The sequence below is a fragment of the Erigeron canadensis genome, chromosome 8 (genome assembly GCF_010389155.1).
Source record: "Erigeron canadensis isolate Cc75 chromosome 8, C_canadensis_v1, whole genome shotgun sequence".
Lineage (NCBI taxonomy): Eukaryota > Viridiplantae > Streptophyta > Magnoliopsida > Asterales > Asteraceae > Erigeron > Erigeron canadensis.
In genome coordinates this window covers 34,061,408-34,073,049 of record NC_057768.1, presented here as the reverse complement: position 1 = coordinate 34,073,049, position 11,642 = coordinate 34,061,408, and the positions used below count along the sequence as shown (strand labels likewise).

General features: G+C 36.6%; 1 protein-coding gene and 1 pseudogene across 1 annotated transcript; both read left to right on the top strand.

The window, feature by feature from the left end:
* Positions 1-5,152: 5,152 nt before the first annotated feature.
* Positions 5,153-8,733, top strand: LOC122579283 (nucleolar protein 56-like). Its single transcript, XM_043751419.1, has 8 exons — positions 5,153-5,450; positions 5,574-5,788; positions 5,869-6,026; positions 6,119-6,306; positions 6,673-6,925; positions 7,581-7,729; positions 7,807-7,941; positions 8,269-8,733. Exons 1-8 carry the CDS (start codon positions 5,246-5,248, stop codon positions 8,604-8,606), a joined length of 1,641 nt encoding a protein of 546 aa, XP_043607354.1. The 5' UTR covers positions 5,153-5,245; the 3' UTR covers positions 8,607-8,733.
* A 1,980-nt stretch (positions 8,734-10,713) lies between these two features.
* LOC122580702 lies at positions 10,714-10,824 on the top strand (annotated as a pseudogene).
* The last annotated feature ends 818 nt before the right edge of the window (positions 10,825-11,642 follow it).

Here is an 11,642-nt window from a genome sequence, read left to right as displayed (position 1 = left end):
TCGCCATTTAAAAACTAGTGATTTGAGGGAATCCCACAAAACGCGAGTAGCGAGCGACTTCTCCTTGTTTTCTGCATTGGACCAGGCCCTTCATCAGGCTGGCATCTGGCTTTGTGGTGTTTGTTTTTGTACCCATGCCTTTAATAAGAATTGTAAACATGATGATGGGGTGGTAGTTCCTGCACCTTGTTTTGATGGAATTGCAATTTATGGTATTCCTGTGCCTCCTAGACCCGATATGAGTATGGTTGTTAGTGACGAGTTGGCGGATATCGTTGCTTCCAATGAGGTTGTTGTTGATGGCGAGTCCATTTGTTTTGACATAAACCTTCTTAGTCGTGTTTTCTCAAAGAAGTTGCGTACTATTAAATGCATTCCTCCTAGGTTAAGGCTCGGGTTTGCCAAGCTTTTTCGCAGTGCACTTGACAATGTCCTTGTGAGACCGGGGGATTTGGCAGCATGGGTGCAACTTTTAATTTTGCCATGTTGTGTTTTGTCCTCTTTTGTGCCCACTAATAGAGCTCAAAGGCGTTCTGGTGAAAGAGAACGTTGTCAGTTTGATAGCATTTCTCGTGCTATTATTAGATGGAGTGTTCCATCAAATAGGCTTGGTTTGGTATTGGATCATTTGGCTGAAGTAACTCCAACCGTGAGTGGGGTTATGAGATCTAATAAACAAGGTGATGCTAACTTGCTACAATGTAAGCGTAAATTGGGAGATGGGCACTTTAACGCTGTTATTAAAGTGCTCATGTCTTCTGGTGTTGCCCCACCTACTCCTGACACCTTGTATGAGTTGGAGGCCAAACACCCTTATGCCCCACCCCCCGCTTGGCCTTCTTTTCAGAGTGGTGGGGATGCCCTTTTCGTTGACAAAGACATGGTGTTGAATAGGATCCACAGCTTTCCCAAAGGGACTTCATGTGGGCGGGATGGGCTCAGAGCACAACATTTAATGGATATTTTGGGAGGGGCTGCTTCCGCGGTCGCTGATGACCTGTTAGGGTCTATTACTGGGGTCGTCAACCTGTTCCTTAGTGGTATATTGCTAGTGCCCCTCTAACTCCGTTGGTCAAACCGGGTGGTGGTATACGTCCTAGTGTTGTTGGTACTGTGTGGCGGAGGCTTGTTTCTAAGGTTGCTGCTGTATCTGTTGGAAATTCTATGAATACTTATTTAGAGGACTTTCAATTTGGTGTCGGTGTTTTTGGTGGGTGTGAGGCTGTTTTGCATTCTGTGAATAGGCTCATTGAGTCTAAGGGTACTGAGGTTGGACTTTCTATGCTTTTGGTGGATTTTAAGAATGCGTTTAATCTTGTCGATAGGGGCATTTTACTTGAGGAGACTTGGGCGCGGTGTCCATCCATTGCTCCTTAGGTTGAGTTTTGTTATGCTCGACCCGCTAGGCTCTATTATGATGACTCTATTCTTTGGTCTTGTCAGGGCGTTCAACAAGGGGATCCATTGGGTCCATTGTTGTTTGCCCTTGCATTACACCCTTTGGTTCACACTATTAATCAGTCGTGCGATCTTGCCCTTCAGGCTTGGTACCTTGATGATGGTACTATTGTTGGAAATACCCTTATGGTAGCAAAGGCGTTGAACATCATTAGTGCAGATGGACCAGCTCGTGATTTACATTTGAATGTAGACAAGACTGAACTTTTCTGGCCCGTGGAGGATCCTAGAAGTAGAACAGAGGGGGTTTTCCCTATAAAAATTTCACGCCCGTTAAAAGGTGTCAAGCTTCTTGGTGGTTCAGTTAGTTTGGATGGAGGTTTTTGTCAGGATTTGGCATTGAAAAGGGTCTCTAAAACCATCTCTTTAATGGAGGCAATTCACAAACTTCAAGATCCCCAATGTGAATTACTTCTTTTACGCAATTGTGTCGGGGTTGCGAAACTATCTTACTCTTTGAGGACATGTTCTCCCTTATTTTTATCAGAGGCCAAACTTCATTTTGATAAGGCGTTATGCGCCTCATTGGAAAAGGTGGTTAAAGCTTCAGAGTCGGGGTTTGGTGATTGGCAATGGCGTCTAGCCACTCTCCCGATCAATTTGGGTGGTCTAGGCATCCTTTTAGCCGGGGACGTTATTCATTATGCTTTCCTCGCTTTTCGTTTGCAAACGAGCGCTCTGCAAGCTAAAATATTGGTGAAGACTGGTATTGATTCACTTGGCTCTTCTTGTCAGCATGCTTTTGATGTTTTCAACTCTAGATGCAATGGTGACATGATCTCTGTCACCACAAGCACTTGTGCCCCCCAAATGATGAAGACTTTGGCAAAGTGTTATTTTGGTGTCATTGACAAAGACCTAGCTTCTAAGTACTCTCTAAGTCCTCGTGAGCCAGCTATTCTTAGCAACATTTGCGCCCCACATGCTCAGGATTTTTTATTCACCATACCTATTGACGGCTTGGGGCAGAAGATGAACCATCGTCAGTTTCGTTGTGTCTTGAAATACAGGCTTTCGATACCGATGTTCTCTGAAGGTAATATATGCCCGAGTTGCAATGTGCATCGGATGGACAAATGGGGAGATCATGCGGTCCACTGTTCTAGTGAAGTAGGTACATAACTTGGTGCGTGATATTCTTGTTGACATGTGTTCGAAGGTGGGTAATATGGTGCGTAAGGAAGCTCCAATGGGGTTTCTCTCAGATAATGGCAAAGATCTACGCCCCGCTGACCTTCTACTGTTTAATTGGGTCCAAGGTAAAGATGCATGTTTGGATGTGACATGCATTTCTCCTTTTGCTGGTATGGGGGTGACTTCCTTGGCACCTGGGGTAGCCTTGCACAATGTCGTGGAGAAGAAAAAGAGGAAGTACGCATCTAAATGTAAGGAGAACGGGTACAAGTTCATACCATTCGCTTTCTCTACGCTCGGGGAATTCGACAAGGATGCTTTGGACACACTCTCACGCATTAAGTCTATTTCTAGTAGTCATTCTAATAATGCTAGGAGCGGTAGATTTATCTTTCATAGATTATGTTTTTGTATCCAAAAAGGGGTGGAGCACAATTAGTGTCTAGACTCCCATCCAATTTTATGTAAAAACTTTTATTCAATATATTATTATTATTATTATTATTATAGTTTTATAAACATAGTTTTGAAATATATTATAATAGTTTTAATAATTAAAGAATAGTTATAAAAGATTTAGTTTTATCAAAACTTGAAATAAAAAAAAAACTTGAATTTCAAAGGAATTTCAAACTTTCCATAAAAAATGTGAAGGAATTTTAAATTCCATCATATGATGGAATTTGAAGGATTCCAATTCCATACGAACCAAACAACTAGGGGGTGTTTGGTAGGAGTGAATCAAAGAGAATGAAAATGTAATAGAAAATAAATATAGTGGGAAAGAGAATGAGTATTTAGAAAGAGAATCGATTTCGTCGTTTGATACAAGCAGAAAATGAATATATAAAAAATACTAAATTTTAAATAATAATCAAATTTAATACATATAACATCACTAAAAAAAAAAAAAAATTTAAAAATTTCCATTCGCTCAATTCTCTATGAAAGAATTGAGGGAATGGAATCGATTCCCTATTCTCGATTCTCTTTCCCATTCTCCATTACTACCAAACATGAGAAGTGTTTCTCTTTCCATTTCCACCATTTTCATTCCATTGTACCAAACACCCCCTAATGAAATGGAATCTGAATTCCATTATGCCAACCAAACAGGATATGGAATGGAATTCAGATTCCAATTCCATCGAATTCCTTGGAATTCTGCGAACCAAACACCCCATAACTCTATTTTGACATTTTCGACTGATAAGATATTAACGGAAAGGAATGAGTATATGTTTTCAATTACTTTCTCTACAAGTGGGGGTCTTTACACTGCATTCTTGAGATTTTTTTTTTGAAGGAAAGGAAAAGAAAAGATAAGAAATCTTACCTTTTTGCATTCTTGAGATTTTTTCTTAACGGAAAAGAAAGTATAGGGAAGGAAAAGTTAGGGCTTTTTCATCAAAAAACTTTTTGGCCATTTTTGGCCTGATTTGGATGGAAAAGTTGTATGATTATCTTCTCACCCTTTAAACCAAGCTTACACACAAAACCCATGATGATGATGCAATACTGATGATTGTAGTAGTGGAGGAGCTTGCTGTTAACATGGCTGAGTGCGTGATGTAGACTTAAACATTTATCCTAGACTACTACTACCTTATTTTGGAACGGGTGGTTGTAGATGATGGTTGCAGGTGATGGTTGCAGGTGATGGTTGCGTGGTGGAAGGTGGTGGTTTCATTCAATCTGATTGATGAGCTTTTTTTTTCTTTAATTTTTCTTTTCAACTCAAGAATGCATTTTTCTCATATAATTTTATATCCTTTCTTTCCCTATCCAATCTTCCTTTATTTTTTGTTTTAATAAAAACTCAAGAATAGAGCGTTAGAGTTTTCAAAGAGAATGTGATTTTAGATACAAAACTCGGTGTGGTAGATATTTTAAGGGGAGTGATAAGATCTACAACAAGTTTTTGTCATCTACAACAATGCACACTTTATACAGTTGTACACTGTGCAGTATAATATATATATTTGATGTATATGACAAAAACTTGTAGATTTATCATTACGCATATTTTAATTCTTAGAATTTTTAAACTTGAATAACTATTTTCAAGAAACCGGTATTCGAAACTCTTTACAACAAAAAGTTTTTATCTAATAGTTTCAATAAACTAACTGTTTGATGTCAAACAAATTTAATTTAATTTTACTTCATATTTCTAGCTTTATTCGATAAGTATATTTTTGTTAGTTAATTAATTATCTTGAATAAACTTGCATTTTTCATTATTATTTTTAACACTTGCAAGTTTTTCAAAGTTAGTAAACCACAAATAAATTTAAAATGAATATTTTTCAAGAGCTCAAATATTCGGTTAAGTAATACCCAAATCCGACATATCAGTATCTGAAAACCGATATCGGAATATTACACAACTTAAATTCTCAATTATCATGGTTTTAGATACTTCCAATTTGAGGTGATCAGGAGAACATGAGACTAGGACCTGTCTCTTATCCATATCGATATTTCTTATTCATTAAAAAGTAAGAAAAATATTATTTAAAAAAAAACAAGTGTAATATTAAAACCCAAAACCCTAAAAATACGAGAAGAATAAAAAAACACCACTTTTTTGCAACAAAATAGGAAAAAGAAAAAGAAAAACTGGTGGAGGCTACTGGAGGTGGTGTGTCGAATGGCGCTATATCTTCTATACGAGTCAGCATCTGGTTACGGGCTGTTTTTAGCTCATGGCTTAGATGAAATCGGACAGAACACGGAGGCTGTTCGCAACTCAGTCGTCGATCTTAATCGCTTCGGCAAAGTTGTTAAACTCGATGCTTTTACTCCTTTTGAGTCTGCCCTCGATGCTCTCAATCAATGCAATGCTGTCTCTGAAGGTATATATATAGATATATATTATTAGGTATGGATATAGTTGAGCTCGAAATAAAAAGAATTGATAGCGGAAGTTATTTTGAGTAATTGAAAATTGAAAAGTTTTAGAGTTGTTGTATTTACAGGGCAAATGACGGATGAGTTGAGGACCTTTTTGGAGCTTAATCTCCCCAAAGTTAAGGAAGGTAAGAAGCCTAAGTTCAGTTTAGGAGTAGCGGATCCAAAAATCGGATCACATATATATGAACAAACCAAGATCCCGTGTCAAAGCAATGACTTTGTTCTTGAGCTCATACGTGGGGTTCGTTTGCATTTTGATAGCTTCATCAACAATCTCAAGGTTTGATTCTTCTGCTGAAAGTTTCTTATCTTTTCTAGTTTGTAATATTAATTTATCTAATGTTCACTGGTTCTGTATAGCCCGGTGACTTAGAAAGAGCCCAACTTGGTCTCGGTCACAGTTACAGTAGAGCTAAGGTCAAATTCAATGTCAACCGTGTAGATAACATGGTCATTCAAGCAATCTTTCTTCTTGATACCCTTGATAAGGATGTCAATTCGTTTTCCATGAGAGTCAGGTTTGTCTATTACCCTTCCTCCATGTATCCATTAATTAATTAGTTGTTTCTTTTAATCTGAAATGTAGTTGTTTTTATCCTTTAATGTGCAGGGAGTGGTACTCATGGCATTTTCCGGAGTTGGTTAAGATTGTAAATGACAACTATTTATATGCTAAAGCTGCAAAGTATATTGAGGACAAGTCAGAGTTATCTGAAGATAAGTTATCCGGGCTGATAGATATTATTGGGGATGAAGATAAAGCGAGGGAAGTGATAGAAGCTGCCAAAGCATCCATGGGTATGTTTATTATTATGTCACAAAGGAAATTAAATACCTTAACTGCGACATTTTGGGCCCATTTACTTATATATGGGTCTTATTCGGTTGTGTTTTATATTCATCGGTTTGAGGTGGATAAAAGAGTCTTCAAAGTGTATCCATTTTTAGTTAATCCAGAAAGATCATATATTTGCTGAAACAATATGGAGTATAATGCTCGTTTATGAATATTTTGAACAAGTGTTCAAGGTCAATCCAACCTGTTTCAAGTGTACCAAAAAGTCACTGCTACCCATTTGGCACCTCTCTCTCTCCCTCTCTCTCTCTCTCTATATATATATATATCAATATATCATGTTATCATAAAGCATTCCTATTTTTTAGGTCAGGATTTGTCACCACTTGACTTGATCAATGTCAAGATGTTTGCACAGAAAGTGATGGATCTTGCTGAGTACAGGAAGAAGCTTTATGATTATCTTGTTTCTAAAATGAGTGATATAGCACCTAATTTGGCTGCACTAATCGGTGAAGTTGTTGGTGCTCGTTTGATATCCCATGCTGGTAGCCTTACAAATCTTGCCAAGTGCCCTTCTTCTACCCTTCAAATCCTTGGTGCTGAGAAGGCACTTTTTAGGTCTCCTTAACTTTCTTGATATATCTTTAGTTGCTGGTTATAAAATTAGTGGGGGAAACTTTGGACAATTTACTTATAAATGGGTTGATTGGAGTTGTCTTTACTTACATATACTTTCAAAAATTACTTTTTTATATAAAAATTTCCTGATCTCAGTACTCCCCGAGTAGCCGATTACTCTGAAATATTTTTCGCCAGCGAAGGGAGTTCGAGTTGTAAATTTCCTAATCTTGCAAATGGCTGAAATAAAAATATAGCTAAAAGTGGAACGGATCAAAAGGGGTTGAAAGATGCCAACGTCTATTTGTGATGCACTGATATTTGTGATGCACTGATGCCTATAACCTTCTAAATTATTTTGTTTAAAAGTGTAGATTAGTATTGTAATATGAAGTATGAACTAATATATATAAACTAGAAAATGAACAAAAAGAAAGTTTGTATAGGTCAACTTAAGCTGACTCTCTTTATTTTGACCTGTACTACGAAGCGACATTCTTCGCTCTGAACCTGTTTTGATATGTTATCCAGTTCGCCCATCTTGCTACCTTTAAGCAATATGATGAGAGTGTTGTGTAATTCTTAGATTAGAGGGCAGGGCTGCAGGTTTTGATCCTAGATTTCGCCACCTCTGATTGTGTATTTCTTGTTTCAGGGCTTTGAAAACCAAAGGGAACACACCAAAGTATGGTCTTATTTTCCATTCGTCCTTTATTGGTCGTGCATCTGCTAAAAACAAAGGTCGGATGGCTCGTTATCTAGCCAACAAGTGCTCCATTGCTTCTAGAATCGATTGCTTCTCAGGCAAGTTCATGGTTATATATTTTATGGGTTGTCTTTTTGGCCCAAGGTTGTAACATGATGTAATCTAATGATGACAGAGACAAGTACCACTTCTTTTGGAGATAAACTGCGTGAACAAGTTGAAGAGCGCCTTGATTTTTATGACAAGGGCGTTGCACCTCGTAAAAACATTGATGTCATGAGAGCTGCTATGGAAAGTGTTGCAAATCATGGTTAGTTTACAAAAGAAATCTGGACACTTTGTTGCAAATAAAATCGTTCTTTCCATAATGCAAAATTATAAGTGACTTTGTACAAAACTATTTGAGGTATGATGTTTATTTTGTGTAGTCATTTCTACTGATTGTCAAAGCCCTCTAATTTTTACATATTGCGAAGCTTTCTTTGTATATTTACAAGAAAGATGGTTGGTTTTCAACAAAAAGGTCGAGAGTGTTTAAAGGTGTATTGCTCATTCTGAAGTATCAAGTTTTCAGAAAGAGTGATATTTTGAGAATCAATCATATTAATATGTTATTGAACTCTATGATGTGTCTTAGATAAAGAAATGGATGTGGATGAATCTTCTGAACTACCATCAAAGAAAAGCAAGAAAAAGAAATCCAAAGGCAAGTCTGCAGAAGATGAAGTATCGCCCAAGGATCAAGAAAATACCGTTGCAGATGCAGAGCCAAAATCCGAGAAAAAGAAAAAAAAGAAACGATCACTTGAAGAGACGGAACCTATTAAGAATGGCAAAGAAAACAGTGTTGGTGCAGATGATGACACAGAAACCAAGAAAAAGAAGAAGAAAAAGAGCAAAGATGTTGAAACAGTGGAAGTTGTTCCTGTTGCTGGTGAAAAAAAGAAGAAAAAGAAGAAGAAATCTGCAGAGTAAGGTTGTGATTGATGATGTACATGTTTTGAAACCTCTAATCTTGATGTGTTACCTTGACTTGAACTATCATCAAAGAAAATCGGCAAAGATGTTTTGTAACCTTGCATCAGATCTTTTTCCATGTCAATTCTCTTGTGTCCATTTCCTCTATTTCGATTATATATATCCCAACAATTCAGTGAGTTAATTATGATCATAAGATAATATCACATCGATAATTCATAGCTTACAAGTTAGAAGGTTTTATATATTAAATTTGAACGACATGAGACAATTATGCCTTTCTAGCCATTTTCTTAGAAAAGTTTTATATTCATTTTGCATGTTTGACCTATCATATGCGAAAAATAGCCAAGATCGTCAATGGATTCCACATCTATATGTTGTGAATGAGAGTGGTAAAAGGCTGTTTTTATGGGTCTATCTTCTTTTGGTTGGATTGGATATATATATATATATGATGTCAAAATTTGGATAGACGGATATGGAGCAGCATCTTAATTCAATTTTGCAGGGTGGTCGATCATACATGTTTCTTGTTACTTGAATATATGATGCTGCGGAAACATTTGGCAGCATACAGATTCGCTGTTTGGATAGCAGATACATAACAAGAATACCTATTAAAGCTCACCTTAAAACATATCAATACCTATATACAAACTCTAGTTTGACTCTTGTATGTTTTGACACCAATGCGATGGTGATTGAACTATGGGCTGACTGACTTAGACGGTTCCATGCCCTAGAAAATGCACTCCGGAAATGAAATGAGGTCTTTTTAGTTAACTTCTTTACTTTTGGTGTTGGATTATCATTGATGTACCATAACTGAATTGACACATTTCTAAGTCAATGGGTTGGAATTTTCACATCTATATTATGCCTATAAGAACTAACCTTTTATGACCCGATATATTATCTTGGGTTGGGTATTTGTTTCAGCTGCCCACCTTCCTGCTTAAGATGGCTTTGTTTACTCAGCCCTACTGTTTGTTTTGTGAAATGCATATACAGTTTTGATTCTGGTGGTACTCACTGTTTAACTTCATCTGTTTCAGCTCACTCATTCGTATGCCAAACGTTCTATTCTATACTTTCAGGATACCAGCACTAGTATTGAAAGGTGGAGGCAGTAGTGGCCCTAGATAGCAAAGAGGGAGATTATGATAGTAGAAGATTCTGAACATCATGTTTACAGTTTGTATGAGAGTGACAAACTAAACTGTTGCTGGTGAAGTAAAAGAAACAGAGAAGAAATCTGCAGAGTAAGGCTGTGATACATGTATGAGTTTGCTAACCTTGGCCGGGTTGACTGAAACAATTCTCGTCCAGTTTCTTTAAACTTATTTAGAAATATACAGTAGTGTGTTACTTATGATCACCAGATCTGTATCATTCAACAAATACATGATCTTTGAATAAAAATAATTTGGAGGTTCTATGGTTACACTTTTACATATACTGTATTGTTAACATATATTATGCCCATATCAAAGGGCTTCTATATCAGATTTCTTTTTAAGTCAAATTTCTTGTGTCCGTTTCCTCTATTTCGACTGTTTTTATCCAAATGTATTGGCTTGATTAAAAAAAAATATTACGAGTAATATTATTCTTATAGTAATACTTTTATACATAGCTGTTTTTATGGGTCTGGCCTTTTTTGGATAGAGTGGATATATATGGATCGATATCCTGTGGTGTATATCATACATGTTTCGTGTTTCTTGAATATATGTTGTGTACGCCTTTGGTAGCATACGGATTTCAACATTTGTGTAGCCAAGGCATTACACCTATAATATCCATGAAAGGTTACACTCTAATGTATTAACACCTACATACAGTACGAAAATCTTGCTAATAGCTTTAGTGGAGACTCGGCTCCAATTCAACACAATCATTTTTGTATTCAAATTTGAAAAGCTTCAACTTGATCAGGTTTGAATTCAAACAAATTGATAAAAGGCAGATTTAGTTGTGTTATACCTAAATATCACTAAGTAGGAGAGTCCATGAAGATTGATAGAAAGTCACGTTGGCTGCTTATAGAACACCAAAGGTATGAAATGATTATGTAGAGGAAGGAGGCGGCGTTGGTGAAAGGCACGAAACATGTAAAACTATTCTTGCGCCTTTTACTAATGAATACCGTGTGTTTTCTATATGAAGTGGCTACAACCAATCTTTGAAGTTCAAAGCTTTAACTTTGCATATGCTTTTAATTTCCTCACACAATCATCTCCAATAAAATTGAAGGTAAAATTGTCTTGGACACATGTGTTTTTTCAATCATCAAAGATGCAAGAAAAAGAAATCAAGAAGCAATATGCAATATGCAACAAATGAAACATCGGGAACGGATCGAGTGAGTATTGTCGCCGATGAGATTCTACGAAACCAAAAAAGAGATAATTAATTGATCAATACTATACAACCAAAGGCGGCGGAGCTAGTAGAGAGACTAAAAAGTGTTTGACCTCTTAAACCAATACAAATTTCACTCCAAACGTTAAACCAACATGAGCTAGAAAAAATAAAGAAACTGCTTAGGGCGCGTTTGTTTGTAGAAAATGTTTTATAGTTTTTCATTTTTAATTTTCTAGAAGATGAAAGAAGTTTTATTTTCTAGAAAACAAATAAAAATTTTGAAAACGCGTTCTAATTAGAAAACTAGAAAACATGTTAGAGATGTGAAGCGAGGGGAAGGAATGAAATGGAAAATGAAAAGCAAGAGAAAGATGTTTTCAAGTTTCTATGGAAAAGTAGAAAACACTGTTTTTTGTTTTCTTGGAAAAAATTCTTAGAAAACTATGATTAGTACACGTTTTCTGTTTTTCATGTTTTCTTGGAAAACAAAAATGGAAAACAAGGGGGGTTTTCCGCAACCAAACGCCCCCTTAGTGTTGTCTTCCGCGAGTTTTGAGCCCAAATACCTCGACGATGTATGAGAGATGTTAAGATGTGAGCCGACTTTACCCTCTACCTAAGTAGAGAGACTGCTTAATAAACATTATGATTTCGCCTCTATAT

What these genes read in the sequence shown, in the direction of transcription:
- LOC122579283 (XM_043751419.1), top strand. Translation starts at nt 5,246, where the DNA reads ATGGCGCTATATCTTCTATACGAGTCAGCATCTGGTTACGGGCTGTTT. An exon ending in TCGTTTTCCATGAGAGTCAG is followed by an intron (nt 6,027 to 6,118) that starts GTTTGTCTATTA and finishes TTTAATGTGCAG; the next exon opens with GGAGTGGTACTCATGGCATT. An exon ending in GCTGAGAAGGCACTTTTTAG is followed by an intron (nt 6,926 to 7,580) that starts GTCTCCTTAACT and finishes TTCTTGTTTCAG; the next exon opens with GGCTTTGAAAACCAAAGGGA.